The sequence below is a fragment of the Myotis daubentonii genome, chromosome 10 (genome assembly GCF_963259705.1).
Source record: "Myotis daubentonii chromosome 10, mMyoDau2.1, whole genome shotgun sequence".
Lineage (NCBI taxonomy): Eukaryota > Metazoa > Chordata > Mammalia > Chiroptera > Vespertilionidae > Myotis > Myotis daubentonii.
Window position 1 is genome coordinate 85,871,783 of NC_081849.1, and position 26,192 is coordinate 85,897,974.

The 26,192-nt window shown below is 65.1% G+C and overlaps 3 protein-coding genes across 4 annotated transcripts; 2 read left to right on the plus strand and 1 right to left on the minus strand.

The window, feature by feature from the left end:
* The first annotated feature begins 3,034 nt into the window (after positions 1-3,034).
* IGFBP3 (insulin like growth factor binding protein 3) lies at positions 3,035-9,958 on the plus strand. Of its 2 annotated transcripts, none has more exons than XM_059655961.1 (5): positions 3,035-3,584; positions 6,563-6,780; positions 7,156-7,275; positions 7,484-7,617; positions 8,800-9,958. In XM_059655961.1, exons 1-4 carry the CDS (start codon positions 3,191-3,193, stop codon positions 7,607-7,609), a joined length of 858 nt encoding a protein of 285 aa, XP_059511944.1. In that variant the 5' UTR covers positions 3,035-3,190; the 3' UTR covers positions 7,610-7,617; positions 8,800-9,958. The 2 variants fall into 2 exon arrangements, with proteins under 2 accessions (XP_059511944.1, XP_059511945.1); XM_059655962.1 differs by having other exon boundaries at positions 7,484-7,613.
* Positions 9,959-11,606: 1,648 nt separating this feature from the next.
* IGFBP1 (insulin like growth factor binding protein 1) lies at positions 11,607-14,297 on the minus strand. Its single transcript, XM_059656187.1, has 4 exons — positions 13,888-14,297; positions 13,393-13,496; positions 12,486-12,614; positions 11,607-12,143 (listed from the first exon to the last, which is right to left on the minus strand). The coding sequence occupies exons 1-4, from the start codon at positions 14,252-14,254 to the stop codon at positions 12,006-12,008; spliced, it is 738 nt and encodes a 245-aa protein (XP_059512170.1). The 5' UTR covers positions 14,255-14,297; the 3' UTR covers positions 11,607-12,005.
* A 9,098-nt stretch (positions 14,298-23,395) lies between these two features.
* CCDC201 (coiled-coil domain containing 201) lies at positions 23,396-24,956 on the plus strand. Its single transcript, XM_059711292.1, has 3 exons — positions 23,396-23,423; positions 23,698-24,254; positions 24,766-24,956. Exons 1-3 carry the CDS (start codon positions 23,396-23,398, stop codon positions 24,850-24,852), a joined length of 672 nt encoding a protein of 223 aa, XP_059567275.1. The 3' UTR covers positions 24,853-24,956.
* Positions 24,957-26,192: the final 1,236 nt, after the last annotated feature.

Below are 26,192 nucleotides of genomic sequence, written 5' to 3' on the forward strand. Positions count from 1 at the left end.
GTTCTTCGGCCTGTGCGGGCTCCTGCGAAGTCACCAGGCTCCCACGTGGAAGCCGCCCTGCCCGGGGGAGGAGGCACTGGGTGGAGGGGCTGGGTGGGCCTGGGACTCACCTAATCAAGCTGGTTGGACTCCTTTTTTCCTGAAAACAGAATGCTCTTTGGAAAAAAAATCAAATCATCACTTAATAGCGAGGGCAGAGTTTTGATTTACTTTTTGGTAAGTGGCACTAACAGCAGACTTTAATTTTGGCTGTTTAATATCCCAGCTAAACTCCATGACTCAAGAAGCTAAGAAAAATATTTTTTTAGATTTTCTTACTGGGTCATGATATTTCTCAGTATGTTGGACTTTCCCGCTTCCTTGGCACGGAACTCATTTTTGTTTTATGAGACGCCAGCTGTCCAGCAATTCTCCGAAGAGAGGGCCTCTCACAGGGGAAAGGTCGGGCGTTGTTGACCCGGGCGGGGAGACCGGTCAGCCCCCCCAACGTTCACTCAGGACTGCAGAGTGGGGGGCGGGGGCCTTTGGAAGTGGGGCTGGACTTGGGTCATAATCCCGCCACCCCGCTGGGTGAGGGGCAGTGTTTCCGACGTGTGTGTCACCTCACAATTACTAAGCAGGTGTGTACCACGAACCTCCAACAGGGGGAAACTCCTTTCCCACCCCCACTCCAGTTCCTGTTACTAAACACGAACCCCAGACTCATCAAAAGCCTGACCAAGGGAACCGGCGTGTCGCAACATTAAGTTTTAGCCCATCCAAGTCCTCCCTGCAATAATGGCGTTCTGGAGATCTTTCCTGGCAGTTTTGTCAAATAAAAAATGACGACATATCGACATACTGGAGGCCCGGTGCACAGGATTCATGCACAGATCGGGTCCCTAGGCCTGGCCGGTGGTCAGGGCCGATCGGGGCCTTCCGGCTGCCAGCCGGGACCTTCCTTCTTTCTGCCCTGCCCCCCTGGTGGTCAGCGCACACCAAGTGAGCGATGAAACTCTAGTCTCCCGGTCAGACTCCCTCCCGGGGGCCAATCTGCACATTAGGCTTTTATAGAGAGAGAATTCTCCCCATATCACCGCGCCAGCATTACTTTGCTGTTACAGGATTTCACACAAAAAGACCATGGGAGTCTATAATGGGTGTTGCTCTGGGATAGTCCTGAGCGTTACAATGTAGCCATCGGTTTTCCCTGGGGGCATCGGGCTCGTGGTCGCCCCCAGGGCCTGGAGGGGCCTTCTCTCCACGCAAGGCCCTGGCTGGGGGCTGAGAGGACCAAGGGGAAGGCCTTAGACATTGCCCTGGGTTCCCCTGTCCGCCACTCAGATGACCACCCCCAGAAACCCGGCCCCACTAACCAGTGGCCAGCAGCCCCCGCAGAACACTGTACTGAAGGGAAGCGGGCCTGCGACCTCGGGAATCTTTGGAGACAGATCCCGGCTCTGATTTCAGAGTGAAGTCTCCGCGGCTATTTCGGGAATAAATGTGACCCTGGAGGATTCCTTGTTTCCTTTAGTTTCCCAATGAAATCGGAGGCCCTGTTCTTGGCCCAAAGCAGATAACACCAGCTACAGGAGGGCACGGGCGGCGGGGCAGCAGGGCAGCCAGGGCGGCCAGCGCAGGGTCCTGGGGAATAGGGGCGCCTGGCCCAGCGCTGGGCCCTCAGGGAGGGGGGTGCGCTCTGCGGCCGCGGCACCGCCCCCTTTGCGCTCTCTTCCTAGTGGAGCCGCGGCCATCACTACCGTTTCTGCATTGTTTATGTGTTGCTATGAGAACACTGGTCTTTCCGGTCTGGGGGGCGGGGGGCCGGGGGTGCACACACACACACAGAGAGGGAAGAGGGGACAAGGACGATGTCCGCCCCGCGGCTGCAGGTGGGCTGGCGGGTGGCGGGGGCACTTGCTGTTTCTGCCGCAACGGGCACGAGGCTGCGCCAGGCACCTGCGCCCCGCACCGCCGAGCACGCGCCCAGCCGCAGCGGCGCGCGGGGAGGTCCGTTCCCCTGGCCCCGTGGGTTCCCGGGGCTGCTGACCCGCAAGCTCCTGGGAAGTGTCATTGCCGACTGGACCCTGGACCGCGAGCGCCGTCTGTGGGTTGCATGGAGAAGCGTCGCGCCGAGCGCGCGGAAAAGACCCGCTGGGAGCCGGCGGACGCGGTTCTCCCATCCTCAGGGCGGAGTGCACCCCGACCTGCGCCCCGCCCCCCGCCCGCCCGCGCCGTGCGCGGATGGCACGGAACTGGGGACCCCTATGTCTCCAACGCAGTGCGCCAGAGAGAACCCACTGCAGGGCCACCAAGCGGCCGGGAAATGATAGTGGAAACCCCACTCTAAGGACTACCTGGTGTTAATGACGCGTCGGCAGTGCCCGCGTGACTGTTTTCTTCCTTAGTTCCTGTGTCTGAAACCAGCCTCAGGGAAAATACCTAAAACAGGCTAAATCTCCGACAAGCCCTGCCAGGACCGCTCCACGCGGGCCCCAGCAAGGACTCCGGGGAGAGAGCCCGTGGGCCTTCCCGCTTTGAGGAGTGACCCTGAAAGGGCAGAGGCCACGTGCGCACCTGCAGATGCGCGTTTATGGAGCCAGATGCGGGGGGTGCGAGTGGCCCAGCGGGTGCGAATGAAACCCTTCTCTTCGCTCCCCAGACCCGACGCTGGTCGGATGGGCCGGTTCAGAAGCGCCTCACGAACCCCCGGTCTCGGGATTTGAATTTTGGAAACCTATGCAAAGTGCACCCGGTGACGGGCAGCGCACCGCAGTCTCTCCGACACGGGCTCGCGGGCGACCGCACCCTGGACGCAGACCGAGAAGGGCGGCGGAGAGCCCAGGGGGCGGGGGCGGGGCGCCGGGCGTGCCCACGTGGAGCAGGTGCTCGGGCGGCCGCGCGCTGCGCACCCGGTGCCCTGCCTCGCTGCCCCGAGCGACGGACGGGACCCTGGAGCCCGGCCTGCGCCTGCCCGCCCCCGTCTCCCCCCACCCTCGCGCGCCGTTCCGGGGCGTGTCCTCGGCCGCTTGGGCTTCTATATAGCGGCCGGCGCGCCCGGGCAGCCAGATGCGAGCCTGGCGGTGCTGCGCTGAAGTCTGACCGCTCCGCTCCCAGCTCCTCCGCTCCCGCAGCCCGCGCCGACCGCCGCCCCCCGTGCCCGCGCCGAGCAGCAGACCTGGCTGAGCCGCGGACCGCCGCCGTGGGCGCCATGCAGCCGCCGCGCCCCGTGCTCCTAGCCGCCGCGCTGGCCGCGCTGGGGCTGCTCCTCGGGCTGCCCGCGGCGCAGGCTGGTGCCGGAGCTGCGGGCGCGGGCCCCGTCGTGAGCTGCGAACCCTGCGACGCACGCGCTCAGGCCCAGTGCGCGCCCCCGCCCGCCGGCTGCGCCGAGCTGGTGCGCGAGCCGGGCTGCGGCTGCTGCCTCACGTGCGCGCTGCGCGAGGGCCAGCGGTGCGGCGTCTACAGCGAGCGCTGCGGCTCCGGCCTCCGCTGCCAGCCGCCGCCCGGCGAGGCGCGCCCGCTGCAGGCGCTGCTGGAGGGCCGCGGGTTCTGCGCCAACGCCAACGCCGCCGGCCGCCCGCACCCCCAGGCCCCGCCCGCGCCAGGTGAGCCGCCCGCGCCTGGTGCGCCCTCCGGCTCCGAGGGGGCGGCACCGGCAGCCCGGCGTCAGCGATGGGCAGCGCCGCCGCGGAGCGGCCCTCGTTCCCCCGGGCCCAAGGGTCGTACGTGGGGAGACAGGCCCCGCGACCCGAGGACGCTCGCGGGAGGGACCCTCCACGGCCGCTCTGTTCCCTGGGTGCGAAGTGTTTGTAAATTGCAAAGCGCTTTTGCCGAAAGTGGGCCAAGAGTCTGGGGGGCGGGGGGGGGGCGGACCCCGAGTTTGGCGTCCGAGGGAGGATCCCGGACCGAGGATCCCCGGCCCGGGAGCCGCGCGGCACGGGGACGCGGGCGTGGACTGCGCTCGGGCCCTGGAACGCGCCTCGGTTCCCGCGAACTAGGAGCGAGCGCGTCCACCCTCGGACGCGAGGGGCAGGGGCGCGGGGAGGTGGGGGGGGTGGGCTTGGACGCCGGAGGTGAGGTGAGTTGTGGGGGGAGGTACCCGCGTTTAAAAGGAGCGGCATTGGCACAGGCTTACGGTCTGCACAGCGGGGTCCCCTCTGGCTTGTTCCAAACCAGACGCCAGGGACTCGGGCGTTAATTCGCGTCTTTTGCGGTCGGACAACCTGATCCTCGGAAGGAAGCGAGTCTCCAAGGTCCCTCCCTACCCCCCAGGCAGGGACGGGGGCGGGGTGGCTGGACCCGGCTGCGCATCGCATCCCCTGGTGCACCCAGCTCCTCTGCCTGTGAGGCCCGCAGACACGCGCCAGGAGCGGGGCTGCGCCTGTGGGGACCCGCGGGCTTAGGAGACCGAGGGAAGGATGGAGCCAGGGCCGCGTGCTGCCCACACTGAAGCGGGAGGGATGCGTCCCGCGGAGGGGGCGGGGGAGGCCGCCCGCAGCTGCAGGGGCACCTCGCGTGGGGCCCTTAGACGGAAAGGGAGACGGAGTCTGAGCCTCCACTTGACAAGCAGCGTCGGCAGCCTCGCTTCGTGACGAGAGTGGAGCCCCCGCCCCCGGCCACCAGCGGGGCAGGGCGCCCGGGGCAGCCTCGGGGGGTGGGGGGACGGTCCTGCGTGGTCCCCGCGGCCACAGAGGCCCCGGGTGAGGCGTGGCCGTTCTGGGCAGCGCCGCTCCGTTCCCCCCCTCCCCCCCCCCCAGAAGCCGCGGATCCGGGATCGATGGGAAGATAAACCCGCAGTTTCCTGAGACGGGACTGTGTCGTTCAAACGCCCAGAAGCTTTTGTATCTCGGGGCAAAGCAATGCCCGGCGCGCGTGGGCGCCTGCTCGGCCCGTGCGGCTCTGGACACGGAGAAAGCGGCCGGAGAGCCCTCGCCAACACGCTCTCAGTTACTTGTTGGCGCCTTGGTTACCAGTGTGAGGGGCGTTTGTTACAAAAGTATGAAGACGTGACTTCTAACCCCGGGCGGGGGGGCGCTTAAGGGACAGATTCCCGGCTCCTCCCCGAGTCCCGGGCGGTCAGGAAGTTACTCCGCGCTCCGGGGAGACATGCGGGAGCTCATCACAGCCTCAGTCCCGCGCCCAGTGCTTCCCGGGAGAAGAGAAAGGAAGGGAAATGGAAGGAAACGGAAACCAACCTGCAGCCCGAGCTGCTCCGCGGTGCTGAGTGCGCCGCCCGGGCCGGACCCTGGGGGACCGCGCACCCCTCCCTCGTGGGGCTGTTCCCTGGGTGGGGACAGAGCCCACGGAGGCGGGGCTTCCCTGTGGGCGGGGCTTCGCTAGGGGCGGGTTCTCTCTGGGGCGGGGCTTCTTTAGGGGCGGGTCCTGGGGCGGGGCTTTCCTTGGGGGCGGGGCCTCCCTGGGGCTGGGCTTCCGTGCCGGGTGCGGTGGAGCTGGAGCACGTGGTCTCCCCTCCCCGCTCGGCCGGGGGAGCCTTCCCGCGCCCCGCCCCGCTCCTGGGAGCCCAGAGGCTTTGGCGGGCGTCCCGGCGTGGGCGGGCGGCCACGCTGACCGGCTTGTTCCCGGGCCGGCGGAGAACCGTTAGCTGGAGCGGGGCGCCGGGCACCCGGCGGAGCAGATTGGGGACCAGAGGGCCTGGAAGGTCCGGGGTGCGGCTGGTCGGAATAACGTGGCCATGTGGCCGCTGCCTGGCTGTGCGGACCCAGTGGGAGCAGGGACCCCCCCACCGGCCCCGGTCCCGCGGCCGCCCCGCTCAGCCCGGGAAGGAGCAGCGAGGCGCCAGCTCCACGCCCGCCGCGCACGTGCTCAGAGCAGTGACACCCCGGGGCGCCGACACGCTGTCCTCTCGGGTTTTCCTCCTCCGCCAGGGGGATGACGGGGGCGGGGAGGGAGGACTCCCCCAGGATGGGTGAGTGAGTGCCCCCGGGTGCGGGTCCGAGAGGCCGCTGGGGCCAGGCCCTGCGGGACAGAGGGACCGGACACCAGCCCACGCCGCTGAGGGCAGACGCGCAGCCAAGCGCTCTGGGGAGCGGGGAGAGTTCAGGCCGGAGCGGGTTCCTGCGGGGCCGCCTCACCCCGCGCTAACTCCGCGGGGACAGGGCCGGGGTGGGGAGGGGGGGTGCCGTCCAGGGCAGCTCTGCCCATCCTGGTGGAGGGGGGACGCCCGCCAGCGAGGCACCTACTGGTCACGTCTCTTCTGATCTCGAGGCAAAGCCAGTGCCAGGGCTGCTAGCCAGAGGGTGGTCCTCCATCCGGGTGTTTTCTTGTTCTTACATATTTTTATCCATTTCAGAGAGGAAAGGGGAGGGGCAGAGAGAGAGAAACATCAGTGATGAGAGAGAGTCATGGGTGGGCCGCACGCTGGGGATCGAGCCCGCAACCCGGGCCTGTGCCTGACGGGAATCGAACCCTGGCCTCCGGGTTCCTAGGTCGGTGCGTTGGTGCTCAGCCACGGGCCACGCACGGGCTCAAGCGGTTCTTCCTGAACGTGTTCGGGATGGTTGAGTGACGCTTCCCCGGAGACGTGACCTTGCTCGGTCCTCAGCTCCGGCCCGTGTCCCCCCAGGAGACGGCAGTGAGTCGGAGGAAGAGCTCAGCGCTGTGACCGAGGGGAGCCCGGCGCGGACCCACTGGGCCCCCGACTCCAGGTTCCACCCCGGCTACACCAAGATGGACGCAATCAGGAGAGGGAGCGCCAAGGACAGCCAGCGCCACAGGGTCCACCTCGAGGCCCAGGGCGCGGTCACCCAGAACTTCTCCGAGAGCAGGCAGGACACGGAACACGTGAGCGCCGCCTCCTCCCGGGCAGGGGCGAGGGCCCAGGGCACCAGGTTGCTCTTCACTCCGAGCCGTGGGCACACCCTGTCCCGCCCCAGGGGCGGCTGCTGGTCCTCCTAGCGCCCAGAACAGGGACCAGGCGGCCTGCCCTCGGGGCGCCCAGGCCTCTGGGCTGGAGAAAGGCTCAGAGCCCGGCTCTTCCTGTGCACCTGGCCTCCGGGTGTCCCGGTGACTCCCCGGAGCCCAGCCTCGTCTAGGGACACGAGAGGTGGGGCCGGTGTCCCCGTGGGCGCCGTGATGGCTGAGTCAGGCCGCAGACACTGCAGGTCCCCCGGGGGTGCCCGGCGGTGGGACCTCACAGTAACCAGCCCACGCCCCCAGGGGCCCTGCCGCCGGGTGATGGAGGACACGCTGAACCGACTCAAGTCCCTGAGCACGCTGAGCCCCCGGGGCATCCAGCTCCCCAACTGCGACAAGAAGGGCTTCTACAAGAAGAAGCAGGTGAGCCCTCGGTCCCCCCCACTGGAGGGGGAGCCACAGCTGGGCCCCTCCTCCTGCCCCTTCCCCCCGCCCAGTGCCCTGCTCCCCTTTAACCACGAAGGGACCCAGGCGCGCCAGCACCTTCCCGCTATCCAGGGCGGGACAGCCTGGTCCCCACGGGGCCTGGGAGCCCCTGGGGGTCACATCACCTTCTCTGCTCCGCCCACAGTGCCGCCCGGCCAAGGGCAGGAAGCGCGGCTTGTGCTGGTGCGTGGACAAGTACGGGCAGCCCCTCCCCGGGCACGACCCGCCGGGCAAACCGGACGTGCACTGTGACAGCGTGGAGAGCCAGTGACCTGGCGGGTAAGCCGGGGGCCCTGCTGAGGGCTCTCCATCGGAAAGGGGGGGTGGCTGGGGGCGGGTCAGATGGAGGACAGACCTGGGACACTCCCTGAGGAAGGAGGGGGACCTGCCCCCCGCCAGCCACGCAGGCAGAGGCTCTGGGTCCCCGCGTCTCAGACGCTGATCTTTCTTGCAAAGAGCCAAGGATCTGAGCACACGGGTCAGTCTCAGAGGCTGTCCCTGAAGCCCGACGGGACCCTTATCTTCCCAGTAAACTCTCCAACTTCAAAAGAACTTGTTTCTAAAGTATATTTTTTTATTGATGTCAGAGCGGAAGAGAGAGGGAGAGAGAGATAGACACATCAGTGATGAGGGAGAACCGTGGATCGGCTGCCTCCTGCATGTCCCCCACTGGGGATCCAGCCCACAACCTGGGCCTGGGCCCTGACCGGCAATCGAACCCTGACCTCCCGGTTCATAGGTCACTGCCCAACCACTGAGCCACACCAGCTGAGCAAGAACCTGTTTCTAAATTAAACACGTGTCTGTTTGTGCTTTTTCCCCTGTAAAATACATTACGGATATTCTGTGGTTAATAGAATTTTAATAACGTTCATTAAATCTAATTCAAACAATGACTTTTTAAACCATCACTTTGAAGAATGCTATCACATCCAATATTCTCTTTGACTAAATGAGAGAGTTATTGCTGGAAAAAAGGAATAAATACGTTTCCTTTCGTCTCCTCGAGACAAATTTAAGTCAACAGAAGAAATTTTCATGTTTAGGTGTTTTCTTTCCTTGTAAGTTGGAAAAGGCAATTCTAATTTCCGGGGTGACTATGGAAGAACATAGCAAGCAGCCCAGCCAGTGTGGCCCAGTGGTTGAGCATCGACCTATGAACCAGGAGGTCGCGGTTCGATTCCCGGTCAGGACACAGGCCCCGGTTGTGGGCTCCATCCCCAGTGTGGAGGGTGAAGGAGGCAGCCTTCCATGATCCTCTCTCATCACTGATGTTTATCTCTCTCCCTCTCCCTTCCTCTCTGAAGTCAATAAAAATATATATTGTTTTAATTGCTAGCGTCCTGCAGGCCCTTTGCTCTCCGAACAGGGTGGCCGGCCTGGTGCCTCGCCTGGTGCCCGGGGAGGGAGTGGAGACTGACGCCGGAGGAGCTAACCAGCATGTTCCCGTCTCTGTTTTAGTTCAGAGGAACTCAGGCACCGGTTTCGCACCAAAGACTGCCAAGGCGGTGATCAGCGTTGGCTGCAGCCTCGATTATATATCTTTCTCTGGTGAATCCATTTCTTTCTTAAATCCACGTGTCGGAAGAGACCTCTGAAATGCCTGGGCTTCTGAACAGTGCGCTCGAGCGGCTTCCCACGCCCCAGCAGCCAGGGAGACCCTGTGATTTTTCTCGTGGCTTCTTTCGAACCTCCTTCCGAACTCAAGCACAGGCCGGGCCTCAGGCCACCCTGGGGACCTCACACCCTAGCACCCCTGCCACTTGGGCCTCCCGGGAACGCCAACCTCTGCCCCGGGGTGTCTGGACACACCCGCCTGGAGCCAGGGCCCGTGCCCCTCCACCCAGTAGCGAGCGCCTGCCCTCAGGTGACCCGTCCTGCTTGGGGACGAGTGGAGACCATGAGGTGGAGTCTTGCTTTTTTTTTTTTTTTATGACCAAGAAGGTGCTCAGACCCTGGGCATCTGGAGAAGTGGGTGGCTCAGGCAGGCTCCCGGGGACACGGCCTTTGCTGTGGCCCCACAGGGCGGGGACGGGGGGGTGAGGGGGGGACAAGGCCACACCTTTGTCTTCGAGGCCCCCCCAACAGCGGCACGATGCTCGGATGGCGGCAGAAAAGGGTGTTCTCCACTCACAGCTCCAAGACCAAGGTAGTTTTTGAGGCTACGTCCTCAGAGGCAAAGGAGGTTCTGTTCATCCCTCGCCATGTGTCCTCTTTGTCACACTGTAACACATGTGAGTAGCCCTGTATCTAACCAGAGAGGCCTTGGGGATCCCAGAGTCGCGCCCTCCTTCTGACTCACGTATTCACAGAGAAATGCCTTCGGGAACCGTCACCGTTGCCTGCATCGTGGTCCAAATGTAATGGGACCTGTGCGCATAGTCTTAGATGCCCCGTCGGCCACGGCCACAGCCACGGCCGCGCGCTGCCCCGGAGGAGGCCCTGTGGCCACACGCCGCCCTCGGCCGGACCAGAGGTTCCCCAGACACTGCCTACCTATTCGCTTTCCTTTATTTTTTTAATCAAGTTTTCAGAAAAAAAAAAAAAAAAAGTCTTTTTGAGAAATCTGTCTCACCATGTATTTATAACGGGTTAATAAAGTTTTTACCATGAAAAAACGTTTGCCGGTGTCAGCGGCCACCGAGTTTGGAGGGTCGGGCGTCCTAGTCGGAGTTTCCCAGGGAGTTCCGGGGGGTCTTGGCCTGGGTCCCGGCCGGGCAGGTCAGCAGGTGCCCCCAGGCCCTCGCTGCCCTAGGTTTTGTCCCCGTCCCCTGTCCCCGCTCAGACCGGCGCAGGGGACACGTGGCCCGGTCCCTCCCTGCCTGCTGGGCTGGGAAGGGACAGGCAGGAGGAGGGAGACCCGGACACGCTGGGAGGGGCTCTGACCCTGTGACTGTGGGCGTCGCAGGACACGCTGGTTTCCAGGAATCCTGAGTGTGGTCCTTAATAAAGCACCTAAGTCCGTCCTCATCCATGTTGGGTGCGAGCCTGGGGGTGGGGGTGGGGGTGGGGGGGCCTACAAAGTTCTGAGCCCGACGTGAGGGGCTGACCAGCAGGGGGCGCACTGCGGGGGCGGGACCTGGCCCACCAGGGTCAGATTCCCGGGGCAGGAGCTGTGGGCCCCCAGGTCCGCCTTCCTGGGCACGCGTTGCACACCCCGGTTCACTGCCGCCTAGGGCCCTCCTCACATGGTGAGCGCGTGGCCTGCCACCTGGCTCTCCTGCCCCCACCCACCCCGCCCTGCCCCCCACACTGCGGCCGGGAGCGTGGGTGCTGCTCCCTCACTGGGTCCCGGCCACGCAGGTGCCAGGCACCGCCTTCCGGGCCTCGACCAGCAGGTGGACGCTTGTGCCGGCAACGGGCATGTCCTCAGACTCGCTCCTCTGGCGGCAGCTGCCCGGAGAGAGGCCTTCGCGCCCAGCGGCCGGACTCCTGCCCAGAGCAGCGCTCGGACGTCCGGGCTGAATGTGATGTTAGTAACATGGGAAGCCTCGGGGACGAGCAGAGGCAACGCTCATGTGTCCACAACACGCCTGCGCACACATGCGTGCACATGGACACGCGCACAGACACAGGTGCACACACGCCTGGGGGAGCCCTGGTGCCCCTGGCATGTCTATTTCTTCACGTGCCATCGGTCCCTGGTGCCTGGACGCCGCCTTGTCCCTCAGGAAGGCGACCCATTCCCTGTGGGGGGTCGGGTGCCAGGATCTGGGTGAGCGGGTGTCTGTCAGGACAGTGAACACGGAGTCACAGGTCGCTCCTGGGGACCTGGCCGAGGGGGGCTGGCAGCCGTGGGGTCTGAGGGGAGGGGGCCCCGGGAACGGCTGGGGGCTGTGAGAGCGGTGGCCTGCACCCCACACACGCCGGGGGCTCAGACCTCGGGCACAGCTAAGGGTGGGGCAGAGTCAGGAAAAGCAAACGGGTAACCCTTCGAGGAGGAAGGGATCGGGGAGCAGGAGGCCTTGTGCTCCGGGCTCAGCTGTGCCAGGGGGCCGCAGCCGCAGGGGCAGAGGCCGAGGGGCGGGAGGAGGGTGGGGAGCAGCCGCGGGGCGGGGCGTCTCTGCGAGAAACCCCGGCCTATTTACAAGCGGAAGGAACCGCGAGTGGAGAAGTGAGGGCGGCCCAGCCCAGGGGTGATGGACACTGGGGGGCTGTTGGCCAGGCAACCTCAGTGCCACAGCCACTCCGGCAGGGGGACGGGCGGCGCGGGGGGGGGGGGGGGCACAGAGGTCCACGCAGGAGCAGGTGCTGAGTAGGCTGTTTATTTGTTTACATCGTGCGAGCCTGAGTGACAATGCATCCCACTACCGGCTTCCTGCAGCCACTGGCCGCCTCGCGACCGTCTCCAGACCTCGCCTCCCCCTCAGCTCCCGCACACGCACCCCTGGCGCCCGGAGCGCCCCTGCATGTCCCGGGGAGAAAGGCTCCCGAGTGACTGCATTTCCCGGAGGGTTGGTTCCCGGGGGGTTGGTCCCCGCTCGGCCGCGGTATATAAGTTACTAGAGCAGGTTCTTGTGTAGAAAAATAAACTCGGTGAATAAATAGACTACAGCTTCAGAAGCAATAGCGTGTGGAGTATACAGCGCCCCTCCATCCCTCCCATGGAGCTAGTGTGTCGGAGCATGAACACACCGTGTGCTTAAACGTTTCACTGAAGGAGCCGGTCAGGCTGCGTCTGCTTTCGGGAAATACTGATCGCAGTTGGGGTCCCCGATGACCTCCTTGGACCCCGCGATCCTCTGTCCGTTCCAGGGGTACACGCACCAGCAGGTCCCTGTCTCTCCATGCAGGGACACCATGCACTGTAAAACAGGGGGGCCAGGTCAGAGCCGCACCCCACGGAGAGCCCAAGGCTGAGGGCTCAGACCCCGGGCACCACCCCTGTCGGGACCGGCCGAGGGCACATCCCGCGCCCTCCAGCTCAGGTGTGCAGTGCGTCGCGGATTCCACACGCGTGCAGCGTGGTGCGGGTGCGCCCGGCGTGGAGTGCGCCCAGCTGTCTGCTCCGCGGCCCCACCGGCTGGGGCAGGTGAGGGACGGGTGTCACCAGGCAAAGATTGGGGCTGTGGGGGGCATGTTTGGGGCAGGGCGCAGGCAGGGGAAAGCTGGCTCCGGGGATGGGGACCCGCCTCCCCAGGGCGCACCTGCTTGGAGTGGTACAGCCCGTTCCTGTGGCAGTTGGGCAGGTAGAACTTGTAGAGGCCGTCGCCCATCTTGGTCCGCTCCTGGGCCAGCTTGGCCAGCACGTCGTAGAGTTCTCGCTGGCAGGGGTCCTGCGACAGGGGGAGGAGAAGTGACTCCCTGCCCCTGGGCAGGACAGGGGGCTGTGTGGACAGGCCTGTCCCCAGGGGGTCGCATGGCTGTCTTGGGTGGTTACCAGGAAGGTTGAGGCCCGTGTCCTCCCACCCTGAACACCCCTAAACACCCACGGGAGCTGAGAGGTCTCCCGACTCCCTCCCCTCCTCCGCACGCCCACCCCCCACCCCCACCCCCACCCAAGTGTGGCTCCTGCCCAGCGGGGAGGCGAGCGCAGCCTCTGAATGGAGACTGTAGCCACGGAGACTTCTAGCCATTGACACCGAGGCCAGCACCTCCGGTCCTTTGTCGCCCTCAGGTGGCAGAATTAAGCAGGGCACCCCAGACGGGGAGGGAGAGGGAGGGGCGGCCTGGGTGGGGGTCAGGTCTTGCAGGTGGAGGCCCGGGGGGACGGTCACAGAACATTGCGCGGAGTTGATGCTCCGCACTTTGGCTTTCGGTGCAGAAAGGCCTCGATTTCATGTCATGCAAATGTCACTGCAGCGCTTAAAGGGTGCAGGTGTGATGGGGGAGGGCGGCTCCGTCCTGCGCGCACTCCTGCTCTGAGCTCAGGGGCACAGGGGGGCGGCCTGTCCTTCTACCCTCAGCGGAGCAGAGGCTGCCGAGCGCCCCCCTAAAGGCTCGGCCGAGCTCCGCTGCGCGATGCCGGCTGGGCCGCGGGGAGCGCCTCCGTCCAGCTCGGCACAGGGCGACGCCTGCACCCGGTGCCCGCCGGCCCCGCCCCGCCCGCCTCACCTTCCAGTTCTTGATGTCGGAGATCCCGAGCGCCCGGATGCTCTCGTAGCTGCTGAGCGCGCTCCACACCGAGGGCAGGCCCTCCGGGTTCGCCTCCTCGGCTTCTGCAGGTGGAGCGACCGGCCGTGAGCCCTCCCAGGAGGGGAGTCACGGCTCCACCCCGACCTGCCCTCAGCTCCCCGGCCCACGGGAGCGTTTCAGTCACCCCGCGGAGGTAGGAGAGGGTCACATGCGACTGCCCCTCCCACCCAGGGCACTGGCTGCCCACGTCCAGGGTCGACCCTCACCACGGGGTGTCCACGGATCCGCGGGCAGGGCCTTCTGCGCTCTCTCCGTCTCCCCTCCCTGCCCTGGGGCTCCTGCCAGGCTGGGCCCCAAACTCCGGGTGTGGGCGGGGCGGCGCCCCCCTGGCTACAGGCTAGAGGCCGCCCCGTGCGCCCAGGCTCGCTCCTCCGCCCCCGCCCCCCGGGAGAACTCGCTGGAGGGAGGCGGTACCTGCGGCCTCGGCGCTGGGCTCGGTGACCACGGTCTCGGGCATGCAGATGCCCCGGCCCCGGGACAGCGCCAGCAGCGGCCGGGTCTCGCCAGGGCGCGGCTGGCAGGTGAGGCCGCTCTCGCAGCGCGCAGAGGTCATGCCGCAGGCCTCGCCCTGGCGCCGGGAGCACATGGTGCAGCAGCCGCAGCCGTAGGGCCGGGCTTGCTCCCGGCAGGACGCGGGCACCGGCGGGCAGGCCGCCAGCTTCTCGGCGGAGCAGGGCGCGCACTGCCACAGGTGGGGCTCCTCGGCGGCCGCCTCGCCGAGCAGGGCGGCCAGCAGGAGCAGGAGCGGCGCGGCGGCGGCGGGGGCCGCGGGCATGGCCATCGCGGGCGGCGGGCGTTGGCGGGGCGGGCACTGGCTGCAGCGGCGGGCAGCGGGGCGGGCACTGGCTGCAGCGGCGGGTGGCGGCGGGCGGCGGCGGGGCGGGCACTGGCTGCAGCGGCGGGTGCTCGGGGCCAGGCGGACGCTGCGCGGTGATGCTCGCCGGGAGCCGGCGCCTTATGAAGGGCTCGGCGCGCACCTGCCGGAGGTTAATGATCGGCGGGGCCGCGCGCGGGGGGGCGGGGGGACCGGGTTCAAAATAAGTTTGTTTTGCTCTGCGCTCCAGGCCCCGCGCCAGGCGTGGGCGGGAGCGTCAGCGCGGGTCTCGGCTGTTTGTCCGGTTGTTGTGAGTTCCCGCCGGAGCCCACGCCGCTCTTCACGGGAGCGCGTGGCCGGGGCGGCCCGTTCTGTTCCAAGGAGCCCGGCTGGGCCACGGGAAGCCCCTGCCCTTTCCTTTCTTTTCTTTGCTTTTCTTTCAATATATTTTTATTGATTTCAGAGAGAAAGGGAGAGGGAGACACATCAATGATGAGAATCATGGATCCGCCGCCTCCTGCGCGACCCACACTGGGGATCGAGCCCACAACCCGGAACCCTGACCTCCTGACTCCTAGGTCCATGCTCAACCACTGAGCCACACTGGCCAGGCCTCCACCCGCAGCCCCCGCCGTTTTCAAATGGGGAAACCGAGGTTGGGGAGAACAGGGGCAGCCGCTTAGGACTAAGGCTCCGGCTGGCCGGCTGGTTCTGCAGGAAGGAGGCTCCACCTGGAACTCGTCTCCCTGCCTTTCCCAGGAGGGCGGGGGGGGGCAGGAGCGTCCTTCCCTGGGTGAGGTGGGCAACTGCACCTCCAGAGAGGAGAGGGCTGGGGCCGGACAGAGTTCGAGGCTGCAGGGGCACCCAGACCCCAGCACCCAACCCCCAGGCACCCAGACCCTAAGCACCCAGACCCCAGGCACCCAGACCCCGGGACACCCAGAGGCCGGAGCACCCATACTCCGGGCCCCCTGGGACTTTCTGACTCAGACCAAATACCAAGGGCTTCTCTCTTTTTTTTTTTTTAAATATATTTTATTGATTTTTTACAGAGAGGAAGGGAGAGAGATAGAGAGTTAGAAACATCGATGAGAGAGAAACATCGACCAGCTGCCTCCTGCACATCTCCCACTGGGGATGTGCCCGCAACCCAGGTACATGCCCCTGACCGGAATCGAACCCGGGACCTTCCAGTCCGCAGTCCGACGCTCTACCCACTGAGCCACACCGGTTCCGGCTAAGGGCTTCTCTTTAGTTAAAATTCCTTTCTTGGATCTTCTCCTGGGTTGCAAGACAAATGTCCCAGTCCCTTCAAAGACCGTGAGGCGGCCCCCCTGTCCCCAGGAGCTGCAGGTTTTCTGGGGAGCCCGGTCCCCAAAACCAGGCAGCCCTGTATGTACTGAGATGAGTAAACACGCGAGTCAAGTACAATTTCCAAGTAAAAACGGGAAGGTACATGCCCAGCCGGCGTGGCTCAGTGGTGAGCGTCCACCTAGGAACCAGGAGGTCACTGGTTCGATTCCCGGTCAGGGCACCGGCCCCGGTTGTGGGCTCCATCCCTAGTCAGGGGCGTGCAGGAGGCGGCTGATCCATGATTCTCTCTCATCATTGATGTTTCTCTCTCTCTCCCTCTCCCTCCCTCTCTGAAATCAATAAAAATATATTTTTTTAACGAGACGGTACAGGATTGCCCTTGTTTGTGTTCAGTACCCCTATGAGTAGCCCCGTCCCTGTCCCTCTGGCTGGATTGAAACCCTTGAGAAGAACGGGTAAGAAACCAGTGTCAGTGCCTCCGGGGGGAGGGGGGGCAGTCCGGAGACGGAGGGAGAGGCCGTGTCCCCTCGTGCGTCCTGGGCCTCCTGGCTCAGGTCACCCTGAGATCCTCGTTCTGTGCACGCAGGTGCTCACACTGACAAGAACAACACACTTAAAATTAATGTGCTGAGTCCTCTCAGCTGTGGAGCTCCAGGCTGTGGGTGCCCCCAGGCGTAGCCTCTCCCCGCAACAAGCAAAACAAGGCCATGGAAGGAAGGGCCTGGGGTGCAGTGGGGGGCAGACAGCAGTGCCTGGGGTGCTGCGGGGGGCAGACAGCAGTGCAGGGGGTGCAGTGGGGGGCAGACAGCAGTGCAGGGGGTGCAGTGGGGGCAGACAGCAGTGCAGGGGGTGCAGTGGGAGCAGACAGCAGTGCAGGGGGTGCAGTGGGAGCAGACAGCAGTGCAGGGGGTGCAGTGGGGGCAGACAGCAGTGCAGGGGGTGCAGTGGGGGCAGACAGCAGTGCAGGGGGTGCAGTGGGAGCAGACAGCAGTGCAGGGGGTGCAGTGGGGGCAGACAGCAGTGCCTGGGGTGCCGCGGGGGGCAGACAGCAGTGCAGGGGGTGCAGTGGGGGCAGACAGCAGTGCAGGGGGTGCAGTGGGAGCAGACAGCAGTGCAGGGGGTGCAGTGGGGGCAGACAGCAGTGCCTGGGGTGCCGCGGGGGGCAGACAGCAGTGCAGGGGGTGCAGTGGGGGGCAGACAGCAGTGCAGGGGGTGCAGTGGGGGCAGACAGCAGTGCAGGGGGTGCAGTGGGGGCAGACAGCAGTGCAGGGGGTGCAGTGGGGGCAGACAGCAGTGCCCGGGGTGCCGCGGGGGGCAGACAGCAGTGCAGGGGGTACAGTGGGGGCAGACAGCAGTGCAGGGGGTACAGTGGAGGGCAGACAGCAGTGCCCGGGGTGCCGCGGGGGCAGACAGCCATGGGGAAGGCAGGAGACTGGGAAGAGGGTGCTGTGTTTAGGGAATGACCAGAGGTTCTCTCTCTGGGGAGGATCTAGGGGCAGAAAAACAGCGAACCCAGACTTTCCACGGGAAGGTGACGTGACAAACGCCGTGAGGAAGGAGAGCACAGCCAGCTGCGAGAGGCGGTGGATGGTCCCCGAGCGGCCAGGACTCGCAGAGGCCGGTGGGAGGCCGGGCACAGCTGCAGGGAGACAGGGAAGGCCCAGGACGGAGCCTCCTGCACAGCCCGTCCCCGCAGGCCTTCCTGAGGCTGTGCCAGGCCTCCCGCCCCGGGGCCCCGGAGCGCCCCCCCCCCCCCCGCCCTCTCCCTCTGGGCCCATGGTGTCCTCTCCTCTGAGAAGCTCCCCGGGCTCCCGGGTGGGCTGAGGCGCTCCCTCTGTGCCCGGGGCTGCCAGCAGGTGAGCACCAGGGGAGAGCTGCCTGCACCCCCTGGGCCTGTCTCCCCGCCAGGCTGGGGGCCTGAGGCTGCCCCTGCCCAGCACCAGGCCCACGTGACCCACCACTGGACCCCGAGAGCGGCTGCCCTGGTCACAGGTGCGGGAGCAGGGAAGGCGGTTTGGGGGGCTGGGGTCACCCTATGGACTGGTGCCCAGCTGCCCAGGCCTTGGGAGGGAGCCCAGCCCGCAGGCATCTGAGGTGGGGGTCAAAGTGCCTTCGGCTCAGGGCAGTCGGGGCGCCCGGGGTGGGGGAGGGCGGGGCTGAGTGGTAGTTGGGGTCCACAGGGGAAGTTTCCGACGCGGCCCCATGTGGACTCGGGTATAGCAACTGCTCCCACTGGAGCTGCGAGCTGGCAGATGCCCCCAAACCCGCCCCCCTCCCCGCGGAGTCAGCGCCCGCTGAGCAGGGCGCCCAGGTAGCCCCTGTGCTACCCCAGGGGGCGCCCCCCGCGTGGGACACGCTCAGTGTTTGGCAATCATGTCAGCACCCTTCCCATCACACCCGCCTGGGTGGCAGCACCTGTGGGGAGGGGGTCTCCCAGGGAGGCCAAGGAGCTGAGCCCCAGGATGCTGGGAGCCCCGAGGGGCAGGGCCTGGAGCGGCACCCCCCCCAGCCGCACCATGGCCCCCCCAGACTGCCCGCCAGCACCTGGCTCGGCACCCTGGCCCATTCTGTAACCCCCCGGGGCCTCAGTGTCACCGCCTGTGAAATGGGTCGCACAGTCAGCCCGAGTGTGCGAGCTCCGCAGAGGCTGGGCGGGCTGGGGGCTCCGGCGATGAGACCCGCAGGGCCTGTCCTCACCCCGTTCCCCACTCGGCCTCCCGCCCGGCTGACTCACAGCCCAGCCGGTGCTGGGCGTTGGGCAATCCGCTCAGAAAAACAATGCGGGGCCAAGGCCACAGGCGCCTCGCGGGAGAGGCCTGGACAGGACCCTCCGGACGGTGTTTTGAACCCTCGAGGAAGGAAAACAAAAATATGTTTTGCTCCCGGGACTGACGGGGGATGATGTCAGTGGAGGCAAGGCCACCGCTCCCCACGCAGAACGCAGCCCCTCCGTCCCCCCCGAGCCCACGTGCAAAGGCCCCGGCTCTTGTCACATCATCACGCCCAGGGCCTTACTGTGCCCACCGCCCGCCAGCCCCTCCAAACATCAGGGTCCCCGGCCAAGTCCCCCCACGGGACCGCCCCCCACGACTGGCAGGTGCTGTGGTGCACCCTCCCCCCATGAGCACAGCCTGCTTCTCTGACCTGGCAAAGGGCAGGGACCTGGCACAGAAAGGGGGGCAGCCTCCTACATTAGGGGGGCAGCCTCCTACATTAGGGGGGCAGCCTCCTTCATTAGGGGGGCAGCCTCCTTCATTAGGGGGCAGCCTCCTTCATTAGGGGGGCAGCCTCCTACATTAGGGGGGCAGCCTCCTTCATTAGGGGGGCAGCCTCCTTCATTAGGGGGCAGCCTCCTTCATTAGGGGGGCAGCCTCCTACATTAGGGGGGCAGCCTCCTTCATTAGGGGGCAGTCTCCTACATTAGGGGGGCAGCCTCTACATTAGGGGGGCAGCCTCCTTCATTAGGGGGGCAGCCTCCTTCATTAGGGGGGCAGCCTCCTTCATTAGGGGGGCAGCCTCCTACATTAGGGGGGCAGTCTCCTACATTAGGGGGGCAGCCTCCTTCATTAGGGGGGCAGTCTCCTACATTAGGGGGGCAGCCTCTACATTAGGGAGGACAGTCTCCTACATTAGGGGGGCAGCCTCTACATTACAGTCTCTAGTCCCTTGTGGGGGTGTCTCGCTCGCATCACAGTGTGCATCCACGGGGTGCAGCCAGCAAGCAGGCATGGAGAGTTTGATCATGAATGGGTGCTGGTCTTTAATGCTCTTTCTGCATCTCTGGGGATATCTGTGATGTCTCCTTAGCCAGTTGACATGATCACATTGATTGATTCTTGAGCCTTGGACACTTGGTCATGACATATAATTTTTTCATATCTTGTTAGATTTGATTTGTTATAAGCAGACACAGGTGAGTATATATATTTTTTTCTATATGTTTTTATTGATTTCAGAGAGGAAGAAGAGGGAGAGAGAGAGAGATCAATGATGAGAGAGAATCGTGGATCGGCTGCCTTCTGCACGCCCGCTACTGGGGATCGAGTCCACGGCACAACTCGGCCCGACTGGGATCAAACTGTGACCTCGGGGTTCCTCGGTGGGCCCTCAACCACTGAGCCACCCTGGCCGGCCTGACGTGCTCCTATTTTATTGCAGGCGTCTGCATCTATGTTCATGAGACTGGGTCTGTGGTTGTTCATTTTTGTCGTTTGGTTTTGGTGTCAGGGCAATGCTGGCCTCGTAGAAGGACTCAGGAATTACCCCCTCCGCTTCTGTCTCCTGGAAGACTGAGAGAAGCGTAATTTCTTCCGTGAATGTTCATGAGTGTGTGGGGCTGGCTCCTCCACCGGCTGGGCCGGGAGCCCCTGCAGGCCGTGCCCGGGCCCCCACCTGCTCCCCAGGGGCTGCCGGGGGCGCTGGGGAGGCCTGGGGCAGGTGACACTGTGACCGACAATGTGCCGCTGGACACACCGTAGATTTCACAATGTTTCCGTTCAAACACAAACAAAAGCCCTCACTGTCCTCAAACCAGGGTGCCTGTGTGCCAGGAGGTCAGGGCACCCGGGGGTCAGGAGGTCGGGGCACCGGGGTGGCCGAGCGCAGGGAGAAAACAGGACACGGGCCAGCCTCCAGCCGCCCCCACCTGGCAGGCTCTGGGACGGTGGACGCCTGAGGCCCGCGGCTTCCCCATCTGGGACAGGATGGGCCGCACCTGTGAGCTCTATTTTTTTTTTTATTCTTTACTAACTACGCGTTCTTTTCAGAAAAAGTAAAATGGATTTTTTTTATTGATGTCAGAGAGGAAGAGATAGAAACATCAATGATGAGAGAGAATCATGGATCGGCTGCCTCCTGCATGCCCCCCACTGGGGATGGAGCCCGCAACCCGGGCCTGAGCCCTGATGGGGACTCGAACCCTGGCCTCCTGCTGATCTCCTGGTTCCTAGGTCAACACTCAACCACTGAGCCACCGGCCGGCTGAAGTGAAATGGATGTAGTGATGTTACCACGTGCCCATCGTCCCGCCGTGGAGATAGCACCCCGCTGCCATTTCCTTCTGGTCTCTTTCTGGATGTGTGCGTGTCTGCGGTGGGTGTGTGCATGTGTGCATGTGTGCCGTGTGGTGTGTGTGTGCCATGTGTGTGCCATGTGTGTATCACGTGTGTGCCGTGTATAGCATGAGTGTGCATTCTGTATATGGCATGTGTGTGTCATGTGTGTGTCATGTGTGGTGTGCGCGCGCCATGTGTGTGCCGTGTGCATGCCGTGCGTGGCATGTGTGTGCCATGTGTGTAGCGCGTGTGTGGCGTGTGTGTGGCATGTGTGTGGCGTGTGTGTGCTGTAATTTCTGAAATGGCCCCACACTCGCTGTCGGTTGTACAGCCTTTCCCGTGTAACACGTCACGGACGCCTTGTCTGCGTGTGCACCTGCCTGCGGTGCTTACATGGGTGCGCACAGGTGCACACGCAGACCACTGGCCGCAGTCTTCCGCCCGTGGACCAGCCCTAGTTTATGGACTCGGCCGGCGTTTCCGGCTCTGCCCTGCACTCGGGGCTCCTAAAGGTAACGCTCCCCGCCCCCCCACAGAGACAGGGGGTGCGGGGCTGGAGTCGGGGGGCCCTGCCCAGCGGGGAGGCGGCTGCTGGCCGGGCACCGGCGGGTGGGCTGCGGTGGGCAGTGCCGCCTGGACAGGACCCTGTGGAGGCCCCGCCTCGCAGCCTCGGGCCGGACCGGGAGCTCCTGAGCTTAGGGACCCGGGGGGCGGGGGGCGGGGGGCGGCGGTTCGGGGGCTTCCCCAGGACCAGCGGGGCCGGCAGGCCGGGCGCCCTGTGAGCAGCCCCCGGGCTCAGTCTTCCCCTCCCGGAAATGGGGCAACAGCAGGGCGGGCGGGCGAGAACCCACAGCCGCAGCCCCGCCCAGGCTTCAGGCTTCGGGGTCACCAGAGAGGGGGTCGCGTGGGGGGCGGCGCCGGGCCCTCGGACGCGGCCTGAGCCCCCCCCCCGCCCCGTTGCCTTGGAGACCGAGTCGCCCCTGGTCCGCCGGCCCGGAAGTCGGGAAAGAGGCGCCCGCAGGTGCAGCCCCTCGGGCTCGCGGGCCGCGCCTCCTGCGCCTGCGCGGCTCGGGGCGACAGGTGAAAACCGCGTCCAGGTGAGCAGCCCCACCGCGGGCCAGGCGGCGGGAGCGGGATGGAGCCCGGGGCGCAGGTGGGCAGCGGGGCAGGGGGCAGGGGGCAGGTAGACGGGAGGGGCAGGGGGCGGGGGACAGGAGGGGCCGGGGTGCAGGGGGGCCGGGGTGCAGGGGGGCCGGGGTGCAGGGGGGCGGGAGGGGCGGGGGACGGGAGGGGCGGGAGGGGCAGGGGCAGGGGGGCGGGAGGGGCGGGCGGGGGAGGCCGGTCCCTCTCGCTCTGGATCGCCCTGACCTGCACCAGGGACTCTGGGTCCCCCTCCCCTTCCGCCCTGAGACCCCTGCCCCCCTTCCTGGGCCGCCCCGTCCCCCGGCCCCTCCCCGTCGGGCTGGTCACTGTCCCGAGTCTGGGCCCCGGGAGACCGAGACCGGGGAGGGCGTCCCAGGTTCCAGGGGAGAGGCAGGTGCAGGTGACGTGCAGGCCCGACCTCTGACCCTGCGCTTCGCCCCCCCCCAGGGACCCCACCACCCACCACCCACACCGGGAGCCCCTCCCCAGGCCCCAGGGGCCCCTCCTGTCCTTCTCGTTGGTGAGTGGGTGTGACCCGCAGTAGGAAACATCGGATTTTCTTAGATGCTTCTAGAATTTCTCAGGTTCCTAGTTTTCCTGGGATTTTATTTATCTTTATTGCTTTGTTAATCCTCACCCGGGGGTAATTCTCCATTGATTTTTAGAGAGAGTGGAAGAGAAAGGGACAGAGAGAGACAGCGATGGAGAGAGACACGGACTGGTTGCCTCCTGCGCCCGCCCACCAGGCCCGGGCGGGGAGGAGCCTGCAAGGACGTACATGCCCTCGACCCGACTCGAACCCGGGACCCTCAGGTCTCCCGGCCAACGATCTACCCCCTGAGCCACACCGGCTGGGGCACAGGATTTGTTAAATTCTGTTTCCTTTAGCTTTGTATCTTGCCGGCTTCTGACACATTTACAGAGGAGCCACCCATAGTTCCTTCCAGAACTTTTATGCCTTTGTTTTGTACATTTCCATCTTATATCCGTTTGGAATTTTCTTGGAAAACGAGGTGATGTAAGGTTTTTACATTCTTTCTTTCTGAGTAATTTATGACTTTTTAAATAGTGCCGTTGCAACCCCCGGCCGACGTGTGTCAGGGGAGGTGTGAGAACCGACCCTTCTTCTGGGTTTTTCCAAATGACCGGCCGGAGGAGGAGGAGGAGAGGAGGAGCAGCACTCCCTGCTGGTGCTTCCCGGGCAGAGGTCACCCGGCCGGCCTGGGGTCCTGAGGCTGTTTTGGGGGAAAACACTGAACTGTTTCATCTCTGAGCTCTCGGCACGTCACAGTGCTGTCCTGTGGGAGGACACAGGGTGTCCCAGAACATGTGTCCACGCTTCGCCACCGGCTTCCACCCTGAAAGGGAAGTGAGTCTCCGTAAACACTGCCTCCTCGTTACCAGCGTGTGCACACGCTCTGAGACGCCTCGCGTGTCCGGTCACCCGCGGGTGCCGCTCCCGCGAGAGAGAGAGAGAGAGAGAGTGGACGTGTGGCCCCCGGGGGTGACCCTGAGGCAGGGGGACCTGCGGCCTCCATGCTGGGAGAGGGCCCAGGCCCACCCGCCTGCCGCCACTGAACACGCACACCTGCAGGGCATGCCGGCGGATTTGCTAGATGCTGAGTGTAAATGTCAAGCTGATTTCATTGATGACGTTTTGTACTTCTCTCCCCCCCCAAAAATTATTCTTAATTCAGGACAGTCTGTTTTCTTTTTTAATATTTTTTATTGATGTCAGAGAGGAAGGGAGAGGGAGACATGTCAGTGCTGAGAGAGAATCATGGATCGGCCGCCTCCTGCACGCCCCACACTGGGGATGGGGCCGCAACCCGGGCCTGTGCCCCGACCGGGGATGGAACCCTGACCTCCTGGGTCACAGGTTGATGCTCAGCCCCTGAGCCACCCGGCCGGGCAGGACAGTCCGCCTCCCAGTCCTGTCCCTGGGGCTCAGCTCCCTGCCCCCAGGAAGCCACACGGCTGCTCTGTTCGCACAGGTGTTTGAGTGGAGCTCCTCTGAGGACGAGGACCCGCCTTCCGCGTGGAGAGCCGCGGGGGCCTTCCCGAAGCACAGCACCCCCGCGGAGGGCTTCCCTGGCCGGAGCCGGAGCCCGCGGGGCCCCAGGCCCTACCGCCCGGGAAGGGGCCCTGGAGACGGGTCCCCGCGGCCTGGCCGTGCCTCCCGGGACCCGCCGCCCCCCGTCCTCCGGAGGCAGCGGCTTTCTACCATCTGGGCCTCCGAGGAGTCCAGTGAGCAGCCGGGGCCCGAGCCCAGCCCCCAGGCGCCAGAGGGGGAGCCACCCGTGCCCACCGAGGTCCCCCGCCCGCGGCGGCCACAGCCCCAGCGAAAGGCGAAGCCGGGAGAGCCCCCGGGGAGCTGGAGAAGAGGCCAGGGGCTGCCCGGGATCTCCGACACCACAGGGCGGAGGCGCCGGGACCTGAGGAAGCTGGCGGCTGTGGTAGGCCCACCCCAGCCCGTCCCCGTCCCCGTCCCCGGGAGCTCGGGGTCCCCGGGAGGCGGCCTGTGGGGGTGGAGGAAGGGCACAGCTGGGCCTGGCGTGGGGAGGTCCCAGGCTGAGGCCGGGTGACTGCCTCCAGGGGGGCCTGGGTTGTGTCGGTAAAACATGAGCCCAGCATCTCCTCGCTCCCCAGACTCCCCCGCTCTGCCCCCCGCCCCCACCCCCGGCCCCGGCCCACCAAGGGTCCTTGTATCCTCGTCAGTGGGTGGGAGGGCCAGGCCCGGCTGCTCTGGGCTCTCCCAGCCCCTCGGGGTCCCCCTTGCTGGTCCCGAGGTGCCTGAGGGGCTGCTCTGGCCCCTCTGTGCCCTCAGCCGCCCTCCAGAGCTTGAGTGACAGACAGTGGGGCGGGGGGGCCGGGCAGTGCCCACCCACCGACGGGGGGAGGGGGCTGTAGGGGGGTCTTGTCCCACCAGCTCGTCCAGCGGACGCCCTCAGAGCCCGCTCCCCGCAGACGGAGCGCGTGAGGCAGTGGGAGGCCCGCCAGCTGCAGAGCATCGAGGAGGCCGTGCAGCACGACCTCACAGTGCAGGACGAGTGACCGCCCGCCGACCTCCGTCCCCGTCCTCCCGACCGTCCGTCCCTGCACCCCACGCCTCCTCAGCACTTGATGCCCCCCACATTGTGCCACAAGGGGGGCTGTTGATAAAGGTCTTGTCACTCAGACCCAGGTGTGGTCCTGGAGGTGCCACCTGAGACGAGGGGGCGGGAGGCGGGGGGGGGCAGCCGGGTGACTTGGGGGGACTCGGTGACGTGTTGCAGGTGAAGAGCAGGAGCTCAGGGTGTCGCTCCAGGAAAAGCCGGAGCCGCTCCACCTGCGGCCTCTGGGACCTGCGGGCGCACGGGTCGGGGCGCACAGAGGGTAACCTGCCTCCCGCCCAGCACAGTCCCAGGACGGGGGGGGGCACTGCTGACCCTCACGCGTAGGGAGGAGAGACGGTCCCCAAGCTTCGGTCAGACAGAAACCCGGCCTCAAACCCCAACATGAGGCACCCCGAAACACGAGGCACCCTGACACAGAAACCCCAACATGGTGCACCCCAACATGGAACCCCAACATGAGGCACCCTGTAACAGGTCACCCCGATACTGGGAACCCCAACATGAGGCACCCTGTAACAGGGCACCCCAGACAGACTGAGGCCGGGTGAAGACAGCAGGCCACGCAGGTGCCCGGCAGGCAAGGGTTTCTGGGAGGCGGGCGGCAACCCTGGTCTCCCTGGAGGCGCCACAGCCCCTTGGAGGCCCCCACAGAAGGGAGGGTCACTTCCACCGACACCACGACGTCCCGTGTGTGTGGGGGGGGGGGTGAGCATGCATTTCCACCAGCACTGCGATGCCGTGTGTGTGTGTGTGTGTGTGTGTGTGTGTGTGGTGAGCATGCCTTTCCTGGGCAGTGTGTTTAAATGCACATTTTCTGAGCGAGTTCCTCCTGTATAAGCTGACTTTTCAACTTGTTCACTTTTCCCTTTGTTATAACAATTATCAGATTATAAAATAGATACGTTTATTCACCCTGGCCAGTGGCTCCATGGTTAGAGCACCCACCTGCAGACAAAGGGTCCTGGGTTTGATCGCTGGTCAAGAGCACAGACCTCAGTTGCAGGTTGAATCCCAGCCCTGGTCGGGGTGTGAGTGGGAGACAGCCCACTGATGTGTTTCTCTCTTGCTCTCCCCTCCCACTCTCTCTAAAAACCAGTGGGAAAATGTCCTCACTTCTTAGGTGAAGATTAAAGATGAATTTAAAAATGATACATTAATTTTTCAAATAAAAGTGGAAAGAAGCAGGAAACGGCCTGTTATTGCATAAGCTGGACATGACTGCTTCGGGGCCGGGCCGGCGTGGCTCAGCGGGTGAGCAGTGACCTTTAAACCAGGAGG